Raw genomic sequence first — 21,275 nt, 5'->3', positions numbered from 1 at the left:
AGCACTGCCTACAGCTGCAGTAATTCTGTGTGCCCACCCAACCCCCTCCCTCCCCCCTCCTCCCTCCACTCACCCCCCCCCCATTCCCTACTTACCTGCCCGCTGCAGCCGCCTCCGGCTCCATCTGCTGTTCTGACACTGTGTTCTCAAGGCAGAACACAGTGAAGTTTAGAAAAAAAAAACTTTTTTTTTTTTTTCTAAACTTTACTGTGTTCTGCCTGGAGAACACAGTGTCAGAGCAGCCACCGGAGTCAGAGGAGAGACCAGGGAGCACCAGAGGGAGCGGAGGAGGACCTGCCCACGCTGACACAGGTAAGTGTTACCTGCTATTCGCCACCTCATAGTGGCGGATAGTAACTCCATCAAATTCCGAAAATACATAATTTTCGGAATTTGATGAATAGCTAATTTCCATATCCCCATACTAATGTATTGGAGTGTGGAAATTAATGCAGACGGACTTAGCACAGGATATATCACTGATATCTCCTTGCTAAGTGGCTTAATGACTAGTAAAATAACAGTAATTAAGGAAAATGTCCTTAAAAACGTTATTTTAGTGTTGATGAATAGGCCCCTCAGTCTCTTTCTAGCATATCCAATGTAGATTAGAAAGTGACTACTACAGAGTTGCCAACTTCTAGCTCCCTCCTTCCGGGAGGGAGCTGTCAGGCGTCCTCAGCAAAGGAGGCTTGTCACATCAAAAGGGGACGTGGCCCAGAACATGACTCGTCAGTAGGGGGTGGGGCATGGGCGTGACAGCACGATCGCATCATCGCGGCCCTGCCCCCTCTTCACAATGCCGAGATAAATGGCATTGTGAAGCAGGGGGCAGGGCCATGATGACGCGTTTCAGAGCAAATCGTATCACCGCCCCCCCCTTCCCGCTGCCAGGGTGGGGGGGGGCAGATGGGTCACCGGGGACCGGGAGGCTTGACTACCTTTCCAGGGGGACGGGAGCGGCACCCGATTTTCGGGAGTCTCCCGACCAAATCAGGAGGGTAGGCAAGTATGCTGTACTATCAGGATAAAAGCAGGAGCAAAACAGGGCATGTATGGTATTGGCCAGGACTGCAAGACAGCAAACAACACTTTAGCCATTGTCAGATCTCCCTCTGTAGTTTTCTGGAGGAAATCAAGGATTTTACGCACTGTATTTGGCTTCTGGTCGGAGTAAACAGATGGTGGTTAGGCAACATTTCAATTACAGTTTATTTAAAACTGTTGAAGCAAATAGTGACAATAATGATGGAAATGATGTTAATAGTGTTGGCGACGGAGAAGAACTAGTTGCTTGTCATTTGCAAATGCTATAGAATAACCCAGTAAACAGTGAAAGGCATACTGTATATTGACAATGGGCCTGGCCATAGTCACTCAACCACTTATCTGATGTGGCAGTAATTACTTTTTGGTCCTGATTCAGCTTTGGGAATAGAGAATGATATAGGGCCTGATTCAGACCCACTCGCGAGCGGCTGTCCGCTCGCAAGTGGGTCGATGTTATGGACTGAGCATGCGCACGACGGAGGGAGCTCCGTCGTGCGCATGCGCCAGACGCGACGAGCAAAGGAAAGTCCTTCGCTCGTTGTGTCCGATCAAAGGGGGCGTGCTGTCAATGTTGATTGACAGCACACCCCCTTTGGTGGGCGTGCCGGGGGCGTGCCTCCCTGACGGGGGCGTTCCCACGGGAACGCCTCCCGTCAGAAGCCGGCCCAGTGGGAGTGATTTTGGCTCTGATAGAGCCAAAATCACTCCGGAGCTTGCGGTTGAAAACCTCAACCGCAGGCTCCGGCTCGCAAATTCGATGGTCGCGATGGTCTCGACCATCGCGACCATCACAATGCACGCTCGTATAGCCTGTGGGTGGTGACCCACAGCTATACGAGCGTCCAGGAGGACGCTCCATGAAAATGGAGCCCGGCCCTCATTCAGAGCGTGCGCTCTGCTCAGAGCGTACGGCTCTGAATGAGGGCCATAGCCATTAACTGCATCTTGGTAAAACCATGTTGCACTGCAGGTGGGGCAGATGTAAAATTTTAATTTAGATTTGGGATGGGGTTTATCCAAACTGACATCTAAATTGCAGTGTAAAAATAAAGCTGTTCAGCATTTGTAGGCTACATGCAAAAGCAGACAGTATTTACCCCACATGCAAATAAAATGTATGTATTTGTATCATTTGCATTGCTACATGGTTTGTCTTGGTTCACAGTTACTAGCAATATTGTACTCTCAGAGCTGTAACTAGACTTTTTAGTGCCCTGTGCCAGAGAGAACATTGGCGCCCAACCATTTTTTTAAATAGGGACATAAGATAGTGCACCTGGAAAAGGGTCATGGCCTCATGGAGAAGGGCCAGGGAAGAGATAGGGGAGGCAAGGAGATAATGGGGATAAAAGAAGTGGAAGCTACAAGTGAAAATGATAACAAACAGGAAAATTGACAGGCTCAAACAGCGCCCCCTGCCCTGCAGTGCCCTGTGCCATGGCACTGGTCGCACTACCCTAATCACGGCCCTGCATACTCTATTCCCAAAGCTGAATCGTGCCATTTGCTCATAGCAATATCTGTGCATAAAGTCAGGGGCATAGCAGAGCGATAATGTGACCTTGGCTACTGGTGCCCACGCACATGGGCCAGGAAGAAGTTGAGCACCTGGAGCAGCGTCTATACAGGCTGTAGGATTCCATTCTAGAAACCCTACAAGACAAATAAGGTGCCATTGGGGCAGTAACTATGCCACCCCTAGACCCTGCTCTCTGGGCAATGGCCGTACTCGAGCACCCCTAGTTACAGTCCTGCATAAAGTAGGTAAAGCTGTACTTGACAAATAATACCAACTAGGCACTTTCTATCCCAGTCTTGGTTCTGCACTAAGCCATTCATTCTAAAAATTATAGAAATGCTAAATTTCAATCTCTGTGATGTGCCCTGTTGTGCTTGCCTTCTCTCTAATACTCCATCACTGGTGGTATTAATAGTTTTGTCTAGTTTACAATCATTAACTAATTATGATTTGCAAATAAGTATTTTCAAGTCAGTCACCGAGTGCAACGTCTATACCATATCAATCGCCAAAACACCATCCCCTTCATCAAAGTCATTAAGGGCCATCTGGATTGACAGGCTTTCAGGGAGATGTACTAAGCATAAGAGAGAGATAAAGTAGAGAGATAAAGTACCAACCAATCAGCTCCTGTCATTTTTCAAACACACTCTGAACATGACAGTTAGGATCTGATTGGTTGGTACTTTATCTCTCCACTTTATCTCCCTTCAAGGTTTAGTATATCTACCGCTTCTTGTTCTCCTCCCATGGGAACTTTTCATATGTTGGATCAGGGTTGACAGTCGGAGCTTTGGGCCTAATTCAGGTTGATTCGCAATGCTGCGTTCGCACGCAGCCGGCTGATGTTTACAGTCTGCACATACGTATAAGACGCAGTGCACATGCGCAAACCAGGCGGTGCGATCAGAATGCGATCGCAGCCAGTACGCAGACCCATCACTCATTGATTGACAGGAAGTGGCGTTTGTAGGTGGTGGTGATGGGGGGCGGTCGTGCGAACGCAGGCATGTCTGTGCGTTCGAACGCCGTTGCAGGGGCATTCATAAATTATTCACAGTGAACCAATACGCAGCCTGAGTACTCACTGCGTGCAGGAAGTTTAGCAACTTCTGCAGCAGGGTCATGTCAACCACAAGTCTGTGTTTAGCTCCGATGTTACTCGATGTGTTACCGATGATTTTGCATACTTTCACATTAGTATGAATGTGAGAAGAGGGTAAGGGGGCAGCATTATGTAGTGCTGGGCATCTGCATCTTGTGCTGTGGCGGCAGTGCGAATGCATTCATTAGCATATTTTTGCAGCGGCCGGCTGCGTGCGAACGCAGCATTACCATCCAACCTGAATCAGGCTCACACAATGCACTTTTCCATTTACATTTTATTGCACTTTTCCATTTCCATTTTATTTATGTCATTCCCCAAAAAATGGATAAACCAATGAATTTTGGCTTGTGGAGGTTGCTCACTGCATGATGCATGGGGTGCATTTCCTGGATTGGAAGTATTCTTGGCACGTAACTGAGCATTGGCAGCCATGGCACCATCTGGTATTATGTTTATCAGTTTCATTTAGATAGTTCATAACTTTATATGTTTTAGTCATATCTACAGAAGTAGCACTTTGGATAAAGGGACGTTTGTTACTTTTTTTTGGCTTTATTACTTTTTTGTAGGCGAGTCAGTGACAGTGGCTACATACACAGATACACAGCCACAGACAAAGGAGGCCATAGTCAGACTGAGAAACTACACCTACCATAGGACTAGTGCAAGTTTCAGTGGTATGACTGATGGGGCCTCTAAGTATTACTGTGGGTACAGACACTTAGGGCCTGATTCAGACCCACTCGCGAGCGGCTGTCCGCTCGCAAGTGGGTCGATGTTATGAACTGAGCATGTGCACGACGGAGGGAGCTCCGTCGTGCGCATGCGCCAGACACGACGAGCGAAGGAAAGTCCTTCGCTCGTTGTGTCCGATCAAAGGGGGCGTGCTGTCAATGTTGATTGATAGCACGCCCCCTTTGGTGGGTGTGCCGGGGGCGTGCCTCCTTGACGGGGGCGTTCCCACGGGAACGCCTCCAGTCAAAAGCCGGCCCACTGACATCACTAGTGATGTCAGTGGGAGTGATTTTGGCTCTGATAGAGCCAAAATCACTCCGGAGCTTGCGGTTGAAAACCTCAACCGCAGGCTCCGGCTCGCAATTTCGATGGTCGCGATGGTCACGACCATCGCGGCCATCACAATGCACGCTCGTATAGCCTGTGGGTGGTGACCCACAGCTATACGAGCGTCCAGAAGGACGCTCCATTTTCATGGAGGCCGGCCCTCATTCAGAGCGTGCGCTCTGCTCAGAGCGTACGGCTCTGAATGAGGGCCTTAGTCCTTGCACATTCACCGCATTGATTTACACCAGGGAATGAGTTTGTAGCGGAATTTGCGTAAAGTCACAGATGGGCAACTGCCAATAGACACTGCTACGTGCGCTGCTGCCTCCACCTTTGAATCAGGCTCATAGTGAATTTTGAAGCTCATTCAGACCCGCTCGCTAGATGCGTTCGTTCGCACCCAGCGTATGCAAATCCTGTGCACGCCCAGCAAGGCAGGCGATTGCACGGCAAGGCATTAGCACTCCCACTTTGTCTTGGCGTGCAATCACTTTGTGTATGCAAACAGCCACCAGCCAGTCATAAGACAGCGACTTGCGCATATTATCTCCTGGAAGTGTATGAAACCATTGGTACACCATGCACCATTGAGGTTGACTATACCCTGCCGCAAGCACTGCTATCACTTCAGTGTGAATTTCAACCAGGTGATGTGTACTATGATGCTGCCTGTTAATTATGCACGCCTCTGAAATGGCGTTGAGACACTCAGACACGCCTGCATTCACACTTCCACTCCCCCATTTCTAGTGGCCTGCCCCTTTTACCACCCACAAACGGCCTCTCCTGTCACTCATTCAGCTGGGCTGTCTATGCTGGGCGAGAGTACGCTTCCTGATTTCTCACACTGGCTCGCACACGCGCACTGCGATGCATACGCATGCGCACAATGCGAACCATCGGCAGCTATGAGCGAACGCTTCTTAGCGAGTGGGTCTGAATCAGCTCCTTTGTCCATTGACATAATGAAGTCTCCATAATCATTTAGATTTGTGCATATCTTAGATTTGCCATTTCACAGGATGTGTGCTGTAATGCTGGGTACACACTAGATGATGTGTGTACCCAGCGATGGCAGATGCGAAAGAACAATATATCGGGCAGTCCGTACACACTGCATGATCTTGTGCATGACCGCATGATATATCGTCCACCCGCTGCAACCATGAAGTGTGGTAAAGGCCGCCGATCAGAAGAAGCGACCAATGATGCTAGTGAACGCACGATTGTGCATACACACTGAGCGATGTGGCCGATATATCATTCCGATCCGTGTCGGAATGATATATCAGCCCTTGTATCACTTAGTGTGTACCCAGCTTTAGGGCAAGTACATATATGTATGCTACATAATGATACTTGGACACATTCCCCTTCCCCAGTAACGATGTAAATATAAGCTATAATAAGGATGACACCAGCAGCGCTATCTAGCTGCTGCTAAATGACTACTTGCACATTGATCCTCCAGTTTATAGCTTATAGTATTTAGGGCCTGATTCAGGTTGGTTCGTAAGACTGCGTTCACATGCACTCGCTCACTGCAAATTATGCTAATGGAATGCAATCGCACGGCAACCGCAGCTCTATACCAAGCCGCCCACCACTGTGTAAAGCCACCCACTTCCCATGACATGCATCCGCAAGTCAGCAAAAACATCGGTAACATCAGAACCATCCGCACAGTTGTGGTTGAGCTGACCCTACCGCACAAACTGCTAAATTTCCTGTCACCATCTAGACTTCTGACAGCGTATGCTATCGCAGGGGCTTAATTATGCACACCCCTGTAACGCCTGCATTTCCCTGACCACCCCCCTATCACCACCCTCAAACGGTCTCATTCTGTCAATCACTGTATGAAGGCTCTGCGTGCTCACTGCGATCGCTTCCCGATTGCAGTGGCCGGTTTGCGCACGCACACTGCGTCTTATATGCATGCGCAGAATGCAAACATTGGCTGGCTGGCTGCGTGCGAATCCAACCTGAATCAGGCCCTTAATTCATTAGTGTTGCAGCTATATTTTATAATAACTTGCAACGACCTATATGGATTATTTATTTGTCATTTCCATTTTGATTTACTGCTGGAAAGATAATTCCCATAGGATTTATAAAGCAATAAATGAGGGGCTGTTGGGGTGTTTGTATTTCATTATGTTTTATTTACAGTATGCACATTTCATATTCATGTATTCCTATATATTAATAAATCCTGTCAAGATACCATTCTCTCTTGTGTATATGATACTTCATTACATTATATTATGTATGAATAGGGTAATGCTACTTTTGCATTTACTACTAACATTGTAATGACCCATCTGCCATAAGGCATAAGTAGGGCAGCACAGACGGTGTAATGGTAGCATTACTGCCTCACAGCACTGAGGTCGTTGGTTTGATACCCACTATGGCCCTAACTGTGTGGAGTTTGTATATTCTCCCTGTGCTTGCGTGGGTTTCCCCCGGGTACTCCGGTTTCCTCCCACACTCCAAAAATATACTGGTAGGTTAATTGGCTCCTAACAAAAATTACCCCTAGTGTGTATGTGTGTGTGCGCATGTGGTAGGGAATATAGATTGTAAGCTCCACTGGGGCAGGGACGGATGTGAATGGCCGAATATTCTCTGTAAAGCGCTGCGGAATATGTGTGTGCTATATAAATAACTGGTAATAATAATAATAATAATAATAATAAGTATAGGCATTTGTATCCCTGACTTACATCCGATGCAGAAATACTGCTGCTATTGAGTTGGACATATCCTGAAATATGCGTAACTGAACATACACATCGAAGTATGTTTTTTTTTCAACAAATCCAACTCTAAGGGACAAATTCAGTTATGCTTTGAAACTGCCAGAATCAGTCCTTGGGGCTTCCACACTTTAACTGCAGAAGGCAGATTCTGCCCGCAGATTATGGAGATAAATGTGCAGTGCGATCTGTCGACATCAGCTCATGGCTAATTGAATCTGCCCCTACATGAGCCTCTTACAGAGCAGACATCTTTCTGTACAGCTTTTATTTAATAAAATGTATCAATTCGATTCCATCTATTCTTTTAACAAATCATTTTACAAAACATCATAAAATTGACTTCATAATGAAGGAATCGATGACTAACCATTGGCACGTCTTGTTTGCAAGACAGCAAATAAAAATTATTATAATAGAATATTGGAAAACTGAATTGGAATCTGTTTTATTTTAATACATTTTTTTTAATATTTTTAAAACATGAAAAGAAAAAAAAATAGTGTGAGGAACAGACTATAAATAATGAATGCATTATTTAATAAAATTCAAATGATTCTGTGATACCTGCATAACTGGCATGTTGCCTCAAGCATAATTATGCCAGTCAGCATTGTATCAGTGTGATAATGCTCTGGTCTCTAGTGTCATTCATGTTGTCAGACTTGTTTTTTGATGAAACAGCAACTAAATATGTTCTGCACAAGAGCTTCCTTTCCCCCAGTTTAGCTGGAAAAAGAGATACAAGACATCACTAGGTCAGGCACATTAAGGACCTCATTCAGAGCCGCTCACAAAATGCGAGCGCTCGCTCTAAATGAGGGCGGCCGCTTCTCAGTAAAGAGCCGGACTCCTGGCCGCTCGCTAAGCTGTGGGTGACCACCCGCAACTTTAGCGAGCGGCCAGGCTGGTGGTCGCGATGGTCAAGACCATCGCGGCTTGCGACGAGACCCTTGTGGTAGGGTCTCATCTGCCGCAAGCCCCAGTGAGCTTTCGGCTCTAAACGAGTGATGTCAGTGGGGCCGCCCCCAAATGGCAGGCGTTCCTTCAGGAACGCCTCTGTTTGGCCAGCCACCCCCCCCCTGACCTGCCTTCCAAATGGGGCGAGCTGTCGATCAACATTGACAGCCGCCCCTTTTGGATGCGAGCACCGAAGCGAGTGATTTCTCGCTCGCTCCAGGGATCACGCACACGCAGAGTGGCCGCTGCACGCGCGCAGGGCCTCAACATCGACCCGCTTTCGAGTGCTCAGTTCTTGCAAGCGGGTCTGAATGAGGCCCTAAGTTTCTTGTCTTGTTATGTAATATTTCTTACTTGTTTATAAAAAAGAAGTGTAGTAATATGTGTTAAATAGATCAGAAACACTTCAAAAATGTTAGCAAGCATTTGAAAATCAAGTCTCTTGTCCTTATATCATTCTAGAAGGTAGTATATCTACGGTAGGAAAGGATGTATTCATGTCGACGGAGGTACAGTATGCAGGTGGCACGGCAATATGTAGACATGAAGGAGAGAAGTAACCTACCCATAATGCAATAGGGACACGCTATGTTGAAAATACATACACAAGTATAACAGCTGAAAGTAGTGACATACAGGATGTCCTATGGGACATGCTTTCAAGTCTTGGAAATCATTTTGGAGGCCTTTTCTCTTGTTTGCTATCTTGGACCAGCTAGCGATGGCTGTAACCAAACAGGCAATAAGATCTGAGAGAGCTGATTCAAAGCTTTATCACATTTTGGAGATAAAGAATAACTCCCTACAAACTGTGCCACTCGGAAACTGTATAACTATTTCTTAGGCGTCCTTTAACAATTTATCAAATAGCTGCCTGTGAACAAAAGAACAAGACTTTCATATTAACACTGACAGAAGAATTGCTTTGAAGTATTATTCATTCCTAAGCATTCCTCAAACAGACAGGTGTCAGTGCCTTTCGGGAAATTAACAGTGATGTGATGGGTAAAAAGGATTTTATTTTGGTATAAGAATTTGGGATCCTCATGACATGAAGTTGCCTGACACATGTAAAGCCTGAATGATCACAAGTGGCTGGATTGTTCCTATTTATCTGTTGCCAGTCTTTGGGCACTATCTGACAGAAATGTCCACACTGCAATGCTTAATCTGCCCAGCGAATGAAGAGAAGATAATCCCTTTTCCTTGGATTTATCAGCCATGCTTCCTATTGCTTGTTGAAAGCCATTCTTCATTTGCATTAAATAGCAGCAACATTCAGATCATTTCCAAAGCTTTAACTAATTAAAAGAAATTGGGGTTGTTTTGAAGACTGAGGGCCTGATTCAGAGCCGCACGTAAGCGGCCGCTCGTTCGTTCCGAGCGATGTTTGCCCAACTGCGCATGCGTACGGATTTTAATACGCATGTGCGAACCAGTCAGTGCGGACGAAAATCGTTTGTTCGCTAAATAGCGAATGCCTGCTATTTTGAGTGATAGGAGGAGGCGTATGTGGGTGGTAACAGAGGAAGGTGCTTGAAAACGGGGAGTGGAGATCCGAACGCAGGCGTGCTTAAAGGTCAAAACGGGCGTTTTATGGGTGTGCATAATTAATACAGCAGCGTCATTGACCACGTCACTGGGTTATTTTATAGTCAGAACTGCTCGCAAGATTGTGGTAGGAAAAACCAACCACAAGAACACAAGAATAGCGAGCAGTTCATACGCTGGTCGATGTACTCGATTAATCTGATAAATAGCGGACATGACGTAGGATGCGAGTGGCCAGGGGGCGTAGTTATCCAAAAACGACCGCAAGTTTTGTTCGCCCTGAGTGGGTAAGATGAAATAGTATTGGACAACACTGTATGGTGTGTGTTATGTGGTTAAAATGAAACAATATTCCACAAATGCTGTGTAGTGTTTGTTATGTGGGTAAGATGAAACAATATGGGACAACACTGTATGGTGTGTGTTATGTGGTTAAAATGAAACAATATTCCACAATACTGTGTAGTGTTTGTTATGTGGGTAAGATGAAACAATATGGGACAACACTGTATGGTGTGTATTATGTGGTTAAAATTAAACAATATTCCACAACGCTGTGTAGTGTTTGTTATGTGGGTAAGATGAAACAATATGGGACAACACTGTATGGTTTGCGTTATGTGGGTAAGAGGAAACAATATGGGACAACACTGTGTAGTGTGTGTTATGTGGGTAAGATGAAACAATATAGGACAACACTGTGTAGTGTGTGTTATGTGGGTAAGATGAAACAATATAGGACAACACTGTGTAGTGTGTGTTATGTGGGTAAGATGAAACAATATGGGACAACACTGTGTAGTGTGTGTTATGTGGGTAAGATGAAACAATATGGGACAACACTGTATAGTGTGTGTTATGTGGGTAACATGAAACAATATGAGACAACACTGTATAGTGTGTGTTATTTGGGTAACATGAAACAATATGAGACAACACTGTATAGTGTATGTTATGTGGGTAACATGAAACAATATGGGACAACACTGTATAGTGTGTGTTATGTGGGTAACATGAAACAATATGAGACAACACTGTATAGTGTGCGTTATGTGGGTAACATGAAACAATATGGGACAACACTGTGTCACTGTCAACATTGTAAAAATACTGACACCTATCTTAATCCAGACGCCAGAATCCAGAAGGACACCAGCCTGAATGAGGTAAGTCCGGGGTGACCTTAGCTATTAGCCGCGGGTGGAGGATTATGTTTAGGTAGCATAGCGGGGTTAACGTTAGGTTTTGGGGGAGAGGTTAGGCATACCTAGGGGGGAGGGTTAGGGTTAGGCACCACTGGGGGTGGTTAGGGTTATGTACTAAAGGGGAGGGTTATGTTTTGGCACAAAGGGGGGAGGCTTAGGTTTAGGCCCTAACGGGGAGGGTTAGGGTGCGGGATGGGGAGGGTTAAGTTTAAGCTGCAAGAAGGGAGGGTTAGGGGAGAAGGGTGGAGGGTAAGTATACTTACCCAACCCCTGTAGGGATACCAACCATCGGGATGCCGCTGTATGTACGCTGTATGTATATGTATGTTTGACAGTAGGTATCCTGACAGCTGGCATTGCATATCAATTCCCTCTGATGGCGCATCCCACAATGTAGGCTGCACTCTAACAGTAAATACAGTAGAGTCGGCTTTGCTTGTTTCTGCCTGCACATCATACGACTGCAGAAACAAGACAGGAAACCATTAAGCCACATTCATTGTCTGAAACTATCCTAGTTGAATTGTATTTTGGCACTTAATCTATGTAAACACCCAAGCTGCAAGAATCCAACGTAAACTTGATGCTAATTCAATCGCACCCTAAAACTGATTCAGACCCGCTCGCTAGCACAACGATGGTCAGCCAGTGCGCATGCGCAGCTTGCGCAATGCGCGTGCGCGAGCCTCAGAGTAGGTGAGAAGTTCACTCGCTCCGGGGCTCGCTACAAAAACGGATGGCTGTCGATGTTGATCGACAGCTCGCCCCATTTTGTAGGTGGGGAGGGGGAGTGGCTGGAAAAACGGAGGGGTTCCCGAAGGAACGCCTGCCGTTTGTGGGCGGCCCAACTGACATCATTCGAGATGTCAGTAGTGAACTTCCTGTTCTATTAGAGCAGGAAGTTCACTCAGGCTTGCGGGAACCGAAACACTACCACAAGGGTCTCGTCGCAAGCCCGAAGGTCGCGATAATCACGACCATCGCCAGGCCACTCGCAATAGCAAGTGCCTCTGAATCAGGCCCTTAAAACTAACAAATATCAGCATGTTAACACTATCACTTTAAAAGCCAATTGAGTTTTGTAATAGAGGTAAATATATTGTGTTATAAAAGAATGATACTGTGGAAGAGAGGCAGGTGTTCTTATGACCCTTGCATCAGCTGCAGGATCTAGAACACACAAAGAAAAATTCAATACCATTTCAGAGGTATATGTATGACCACTTTCAGATGACCAAGTCCAAAGCACTATTATACAGAGTATTCCTACAGTATTTTTTCTTTAAAATCATAGTAATCTGTATGTGTTTCGTTTTTGTGTATTTTTATACGAACTATAATAGATGGTGCAAAAATAATCCAGTATTCTATTTTTGCCAGCAAACATGTCATGCCCCCTCTGTCTTCATTTGTGAATCGTATAATTAAGAAGTTTATGTTGCAGTTAAATACAAACACTGTATACTTGTTTAAAAATGCAGGACCTCCAAGTGGAAATAATTACTAAAAGTCAGCAGCATTCTACACACAGGGCCTCATTCAGAGCTGCTCGCAAGCGGCTCGATGTTTATGGTTTGCACATGCGCTGCATCCGGCGTGCGCATGTGCAAGCCCCGATGAGCGACTGACCTTCAGTCACTGCGGGGCTCGCTACAAGATGGGGCGGCTGTTGATGGTGACAGCTCGCCCCGTTTTGGGGGGGTGGTTGGGCAAACAGAATGCCTGCCGTTTGAGGGCGGCCCTACTGACATCACTAGTGATGGACTTCCTGCTCTATTAGAGCAGGAAGTGCACTTGGGCTTATGGGAGCCGAGACCCTACCACAGGGTCTCGTCGCAAGCCCGATGGTATCGACAATCCCATGGGAACGCCTACCGTCTGAGGCCGGCCCCACTGACATCACAATTGATGTCAGTGGGAGTGCTTTCGGCTCTGTTTGAGCCGAAAGCACTCCAGGGCTTGCGGCAATGAGACCCTACCACAAGGGTCTCATCGCAAGCCTGATGGTTGCGATAGTCTTGACCATCATGACCATCTTCCTGCCCGCTGGCTATAGCTGTGGGTGGTCACCCACAGCTATGCGAGCGGGCAGGAGGCCGTTCAAAAATAAAATAGCCCGGCCCTGATTCAGAGCGAGCGCTCTGTCAGAGCGTCCGGCTCTGAATCAGGGCCTCTGTGCTCTGTGTGTGATATTATCCATTCCTCAACCTGATACTACTGTAAATCTAAAAATTTCATTAGTTATAATGAACTTACATAAAAACGGCAACATAAGAAAAAAGTTGGTAGCATCTATGACAAACAAGCAAACATTGGCTTTTATATTGTTTTCTGTTCTAGAAAAAAGATTGCTAGCATCACTGTGCTGAAATTGCACGTCGTTTTCTGCTTCATCAACAGTTTGTTCAATTTCTTTAACGTGTTTCCATTTCTGACAGTTTTTTACTAATGTTGCCTCTGTTTTTTTTATGTTGTCAATAGTGCCTCCTAACAGCTGTACTGGATGAGAATACTTCTTTGACAAATAGAACAAAACTCATCAGAGGAGAATGGATTTCGTTATGAAACAAGCTTTAGGGGGTAAGTTTCTTTCGCCTGTTCTGTGGTATAGAAACATTCATTAATGGCTACAGTAACACTTGAATTTGGAGCCATATCGCTTTGACCCTCTTTTGTGTCATATATGTACAGCAAATCTTTATAAATGCATCTGGCCATGTGTGTGCCTATAATGAGGCACACTATAGAAGCCAGCTCTGTGGGTTCTAGTTTGCTTGTGATGCCACTATTCAAATGGAATCGGTATGTATGACCGCCGGACCTCAGCCCGGCGGATCAAATCCCGACGTCGGAAGGCTGGCAGATGAAGATCCCGACTAAGGTAAGTAACTATCCTAACCATCCTCTCTCCCCCCCTAACCCTAACCGCCTATCATTAGTCCCATGTCGGGATTTCAGTGTCGGGAAGCCAGCGGTCTGCATTTTGACCGTCGGCTTCCTAACTACATCCCTATTTGAATCTATGCTTAGCATTTGTCAGTACCATTCCCATTGTGTCATTGAACAATAATTTTTTCGTCCCTATTTTGCATAAGTTATCGAGGGGCTATTTTATCAAAGCAGTTTTGCAGTAACTACTCTGAAACCTGCCGTATGCAGAAGATTTCTGCATAAATTAAGGTTCCACCTTAATCTGGGAGATATCTAAGATACCTTCAGTCAGCTCCCTGTCGTTTTTTTCTAGTGAATCCTGTAAAATGACAGCTAGAAGCTGATTGCTTTTTATTTTATCTCTCTCTAAGATTTGATAGATCTCCCTCAGGGAGAGAAAAAATACAGGATAAGAGAGAGGAGAAAGAGAGAGACAGACGGATAAAGGGGGAGTCCAATGGAAAGAAGGGTGATAGAGAAAAAAAAGACTGTAAGCGTACATCTGTATACAAGCACAGCCTTAGAATATGACCATATATCAATGAGTTGTGATAACTCAGTAAGGCCAAGAAAAGAAGAAAGCTCTTTGTTCATCTTTTCTTGACCTTATTGATTATATTTGATCACTGACGCTCACCTGTGCTTTCAGACAAGACTGAGCGCTGACTAAAGCTGGCTACACACATGTATGACCAGCAATCATGCCGATGGAGGGGGCAATTTACCTTTGCCGCACTTAAAAGGAGATTGCTGTTAAACACTTAAAAGAATGAACGATGGAATAATTACTGTTCCGACATTCATTAGTATGTACAGCCTGGCATGCGATATTGTGTGATTGGCCGCGCAGCATGGCCAATCATATGACATCAAATGCAACCCGCTGGAGCGCGCAGTCGGCATACACACTGCACGATATGTCTTAATTGTCATTCCAATTTGCCTGAATCAGCCAAATTGGGCCAATATCATGCAAGTGTGTACCCACCTTAAGAATATGGAGAGCTAACCTGGACCCCGCAGGCTCATTGAACAGTGTTATATATGAGGGCTGATTGTAAAGTAATGAGACTGCCTCTGTTTTTCTGTCCCATAGGTAGACCTGGCAATACTATGCTGGTTATTGTGAAGCTCATATATCAATGTATCTGAACCTACGGTTAGACTGCCGTAGTCTTCTTTGTTTGGTCACAGCGAGTGGAAGATCTTCATACATGTCATCATGGCAGATGAGGAAGATGTGTCTGTGAGATTACGTCAGAGATGTGTGATTGAATTTTGTGTTAAACTTGGAAAAAGTGGAAATGAAACTCATGAAATGTTACGGCAAGCATATGGCAGAGAAACAATTATCCATGCTGTAGTATTTTGGTGGCGGAAGCACTTTAAAGAGAGTAATACTTAAGTGACTGATGAAGCGCGTTCTGGGAGACCATCCACCGCAGTTACAGATGTCAACATTGCCAAAGCTGCAGAGATGTTGCATAATGACAGAAGGGTAACTTTACACAAACTTTCGGCCTCACTTGGCATCTCATTCGAACGGATTCAGCATATTGTGACAAAGGAACTGAAAATGCATCCCGTGTGTGCAGGTGGGTACCCAGAAATCTCATAGAAGAGCAGATGCGACGATGAGTTGAATTGTGCAAGAACACCATTCAAATGTCAGAGAGAATACCTGATTTGCTGACATCGATTGTGACGTGTGTAGAATCGTGGATTTGCCATTATGGTGCCCTATCCAAACAATAGTCCAGTTTATGGAAACATTTCCAATTTTCCAAGTTTAACACAAAATTCAATCACACATCTCTGATGTAATCTCACAGCCATGTCTTCCTCATCCGCCATGACGAAATGTAGAAAGATCTTCCACTTGCTGTGACCAAACAAAGAACACTACGGCAGTCTAACTGCAGATTCAGACACATCAATGTATGGGCTTCACAATAACCAGCATAGCCTTGCCAGGTCTACCTATGGGACAGAAAAACAGAGGCAGTCTCATTACTTTACAATCAGCCTTTGTATATCCTGTTAATAGCTGAAATTCTTCTATACCTTTACATATCTCCTGCAACTATCATTGTATTTCTGTGACCAACAGGAAAACTTTAAAACTCTACTTTATAGCTTCTTGTTCTTATGAATTGAACCTACATGACCAATGCTTTGGCATTTACCAAAGTTGTAGAGCTGCCTACATAAATGGACATACACCATGGGAAGCAGGTGGTTTCCAAGATTCTTGTATTCCTATAAATCTGAGGGATCCATGTGAGCTTGAGACGTCGCCCGCTTTTTGTATTGTTTCAAAGACAACTCCAAATATTTTGTTCAGAGAGTGTCTATTTACCTATTTATCTTGCAAAACTCATTGGTCCAGACCACCACTCACCCACATGGACCCCTCCACACAAACAGCATAGTAATATCCTGATGATTTCTACCTGCGATAAATTGTCAAGCTAGAGAGGAGCTGGAGGTCTAGGTAATGAAGGGGGTTCAGTAATGATTTACAGATTCAATGGTAAAAAAATCTCTCCTACCTAAACAATCAAAGACACTAGAGCCAATTTACTAATATAGCATTAAGGTGCAAAATTTACACTGAACCAATCAGCAATTGTTTTTATTTATCTAGTACAAGTTAAACGATGAAAGCAACTGTCTTATTGGGTGCTGTGGTTCACCTAAATGCATTGTTAATAAATGTTATTTATGGTAGGTGTTTCAAAGCCTTTGCAGCTGTTTCTTGTATTGCCACATAATTACAAAAGCCTTGGGAGGCCTGTACAGTTGGCATATTAGAGAAGTTATGCATTTATGCATAATTCCATTAGAGAACTCAGATGATGGTGCAAAAAAAATCTTTATTTAACATTTGTGTTAAACTCTACAGTATGACTGCCAGTTTTCCTGCTTTCCACCATAAAGATAGATTAAGTAATGATATAGGGCTCTATTTACTACAATCCGCATTGGTAATGCAGATTGTAGTGTGATACTACCGAGTGAATTCGCATTGCGAATTCAGGCAATATCACAGGGATTTACTACAAATCCCTTGCAGGGACAGAGCTTGCAATAAAGCTCTGTCCCTGCTAATCCCCTTCGGAGCCTTATCACGGTATTTTCGCAAAAAATACAGTGATTAAGTGCCCGCACATGCGCCGACCGTTCGCCGCAGCTACCCCCCCCTCCTGCGCTAAGCCCTGCCCCCCGGCGCTAAGCCCCGCCTCTGAGATCGTGGACCCCCCGTGACCCCCCCTCCCTTACCTGCATGCTCCAGACCTCCGGTGATGTTCTCCATTCCTCCGGTCAGGTGATCTCCCATACTGCACTGCTGCCCGATCACCTGATGACCGGGCAGCAGTGCACTGTGGGAGACCAGCTGACCGGAGGGGAGTCATCACCGGAGACCTGATCACTGGTCCCTGGAGTCAGGTAAGTATATTTTTTTTTTACTATTTTTTTTTACAGTAATCAGCTTGCGGTCTGTTTAGACCACACAGCTGATTACTGGGACCGACTCCCAGCTCTGCTCTCCCTGTTAGAGCAGGGCAGGAGGCCGGTAACCGGGAGAGACCCTGGATAACGCCACCTCAAGGTGGCGTTATTATCACAGGGCTTTCCCCGGTATTTTTTTCACATTTATTTTTAGTAACTATGGTCAGATCACATTTCCAATTACAGTTATGGGAAATGCGATCTGCTTACTAAAAATAAGTGATACTTAGGGGTTGGAGTAGAATTTTACGAATTCTACTCCAATTGCCCTGTAATAACTATAGGTGATACTAAAATAATGTGAAAAGGGTGTGAAAACACCCTTTTTCACATTATTTTAGTAAAAATAATGTTGATAAATAGAGCCCATAGTGTTTTTACTGAGCCACTGAATTAAATAATTCTTGGGTATAGTTTTAGCTTTTCTTGTAGCCTAAACATGAATATTCAATAACACCACCTGCTGTGCATGCTTTGCAGACGAGTGCTATGTCTCAGTTGTATTGAAACATTATAGCAGTCTCACCTTAAAATGTGTCCAATGACTTTTATCACAGTGCAGCATGTCTTGGGCATTGCATTGAATAATTTACTGTGTTTAAATCTTATATTCTATGCATAGGATACGAGCGAACGTTAAGTTGCGTTTAGATGTGCATGAAAAATTGCTTACACTGCAGTTAATTAGTATGTACATTAATGATGTACCAGGTCCCTGTAGAGCGAGTGCACCCCACATAGAAGCAGCCGGTATTACTGTACTATTTATCAGATTTATGTGTGCGGAGATGACTGAGGAGAGAGCTAAGTAATGCTCTGCAGGACTCTGGCAAATGGAGAGTCTGCTGACAACCTCTAGGCATTGTTAGAAAGCTTTCCCTGTTCCAGATTTGTGTTAGCAGCTGAGGATGTTTCAATACATTTCCAACTTTGCCAAGTCCTTTCTCAGACACAATTTATGGGAAACATTTGGCTTTCTCTATTTCTGAGCAGCTCATAAACCATTCACCACTCATTTTGTTTACCCATCTATCAATCTGCTGCAGTTTCCAACTGATATATTCTAGTCCTCATTCATTTCCATTGTAGAAGGTAAGATTGGGTCAAAGGGTTATTTAGGAATGTGCAAAAGCATAGTGCAAATGTTCTTTTGTCATGTCATGTAACTACATCTGCATCTGCGGGGGACGGTGTACAAAGTTGTAATTAAGGTACATACTAGCATGTACTCAAGCATGAGTGTACGATTGTAAATTGTATGAAAGAGAGAACAACATTGTTAACTATATTAAGAAGAATGACTCACTTCTAATTAAGAATACCTACCAAAATAACGCTATTCTAAAAAGACAAAGTACTTATAAAAGAATATAATTAGCCATCAAAACTACCCCTGATAGTGCATTTCCTATGATGTTAAAAGGTATATATGCACAACTGATCATTCAGTGTAGGCACATCACAGACTGTGAAACGACTGCACAATTACAATGTTGTAATCGTGCACTCGTTTCACAGCTGTCAAATGTATACGCACCTTAAAAAGAACTGGGCTGTGGCATGATAGCGTCAACAGACAGCAAATAACAAGTGAAATAAGAAGGTGAGAAATGTACTAACACTTTATAGAAAGAAGTAACTCAAAATAATGAACTGAAACCTTTGAATTGTGGGCCTGATTCAGAGCCGGACGCTATTTGCGCTCGCTCGTTTAGAAAAAGGGGCTGGCTATTTAAATTGAGCGCTCGCTCTTTGCGGTCTGTTGACGCCTCTATGTCTGACCGGGCAAACGAAATATGCGTTCGCTATTTTGTAAAGACGCCCCCTGGCCGCTCGCATCCTACGTCATCTCCGCTATTTATTTGATTAATCAAGTACATCGAAAGGAGTATGAACTGCTCGCAGTGCTTGTGGTAGGATTTTCCTACCGCAATCATGCGAACAGTTCAGGCTAAGAAACAACCAAGTGACGTGGTAGACGACACTGCTTTGTTAATTATGCACACCCTTAAAACGCCCATTTTGACCTTTTGGCACGCCTGCGTTCGGATCTCCTCTCCCCGTTTTCAAGCACCTTCCCCTGTTACCACCCACAAACGCCTCATTCTGTCACTCAAATTAGCAGGCATTCGCTATTTTGCAAGCACACAATTTCCGACCGCAATGACTGGTTCGCGCATGCGTATTACAACCCATACACATGCGCAGTTGTGCGAACATCGCTCAGAGCGAACGAACGGCCGCTTATGAGCGGCTCTGAATCAGGCCCTGTGTCTCTTTACGATCAGCCAACTCAAATGACAGAACAGAGGTCAGCTTCATGATTCAGATCTCATTTCCCCTATACTAAGGATATTAGGGTGTAAGCAATACAAAAGCTTTGTAGGGGTATTCAATATGGGTGTTTTTTGCGTTAATATCGCATTTTTTATCGTTTTTGCGTTAATATCACTGGTTTTAATTTTACACCGTATTCAATTTCAAAGACTTATCGCATTTTTGAAAAGTCTTTGATAAAAAACGGGGATAAGTTTTCACCATTGAATAGGTGTCGAAAAAAAGGGCAGAATTGGGGTTTAGGGGTGCAGGCTTAAAAAAAATAGCCTGCACCCCTGAGATTGACATTTAAAAAAGAACTGTGTCAAAAAAAGTTTTAAAAAAAAATAGGAACACCCCAAAAAATTACTTTAAAAAATGGGGTGCAAAAAAAAAAAATGGGAAAAAATTGTTAAACAATAGGCAAATAGGTTCAGGGCTATTCTGCATGTATGCGGCAGGTGTTTTCTAGAATAGAATTATAGCAGCAGGTGCACAAATGCAGAATTTAAAAAAAAATACTTTAGGGACATCAAAATATGCTAGTACCCATTTTCATGTACCCCAAATTTGATGGGACCACTAAAAAAAATGAAAAAAATAACCTAAGTGCTCTTCTGCATCACTTCTTCAATGTCGGGAAAAAAACACCTGCTGCGGCTATTTAAATACCCGACTTTCAATTAAAGGCTAAAACGGGGGTGCCCATAGTGTTCCCCCATGTTTTTACAACTTTAGGGGGGTCTTACAATTATTTTAAGGAAAAATTCGTAACTTTACGCAAATCCAACTTCGGAGTTTGCCGTTTTCGTTAATTTTATATGGAATACGGGCATAAGCGGGAGCGCGCACCATACTTTAATGCAAAAAAAATCTCCGATATGAAACGTTAACCTGCAGCCTTCAAAACTTCGAAGTTAACGCATTTATATTGAATACCCCTCAGAGTCTCTAACTGTAGCTGCAATTTACTATATAAATTGATTGCAGTAATGTTGCATTTCTCATTATACCCAGGGGCAACAAAGGACATGGGAAAGATGCTGGGAGGTGAAGAGGAAAAAGATCCAGATGCCCAGAAAAAGGAAGAAGAGAGACAGGAAGCTCTGCATCAGCAAGAGGATGAGAGGAAGGCCAAACATGCCAGGATGGAAGCGGAAAGAGAGAAAGTTCGGCAGCAAATAAGAGACAAGGTGCTCCATTCAACCAGCTTGGTTTTGCCTTTAAAATGATTACTGCTTTAAAATACGGGAAGACTTCCCGGAGTTCCCGCAGTGGCTGCAGCTTGCAACCTATTA

The 21,275-nt window shown here is 44.4% G+C and overlaps 1 protein-coding gene across 2 annotated transcripts in view; it reads left to right on the top strand.

Moving 5' to 3' along the window:
• The window catches only part of CPLX2 (complexin 2), a 184,254-nt gene that overhangs the window by 140,801 nt on the left and 22,178 nt on the right, over window positions 1-21,275 (top strand). For both annotated transcript variants that reach the window (XM_088475788.1, XM_088475787.1), the window contains exons 2-3: window positions 13,699-13,797; window positions 20,995-21,170. In XM_088475788.1, coding sequence (XP_088331914.1) covers window positions 13,767-13,797; window positions 20,995-21,170 — 207 coding nt within the window. In that variant the 5' untranslated portion in view covers window positions 13,699-13,766. The remainder of the gene's footprint in view (window positions 1-13,698; window positions 13,798-20,994; window positions 21,171-21,275) is intronic.

The sequence above is a fragment of the Taudactylus pleione genome, unplaced genomic scaffold (assembly GCF_031769625.1).
Source record: "Taudactylus pleione unplaced genomic scaffold, aTauple2 ptg000178l, whole genome shotgun sequence".
Taxonomy (NCBI): domain Eukaryota; kingdom Metazoa; phylum Chordata; class Amphibia; order Anura; family Myobatrachidae; genus Taudactylus; species Taudactylus pleione.
This window is presented reverse-complemented; position numbering and strand designations above follow the sequence as displayed.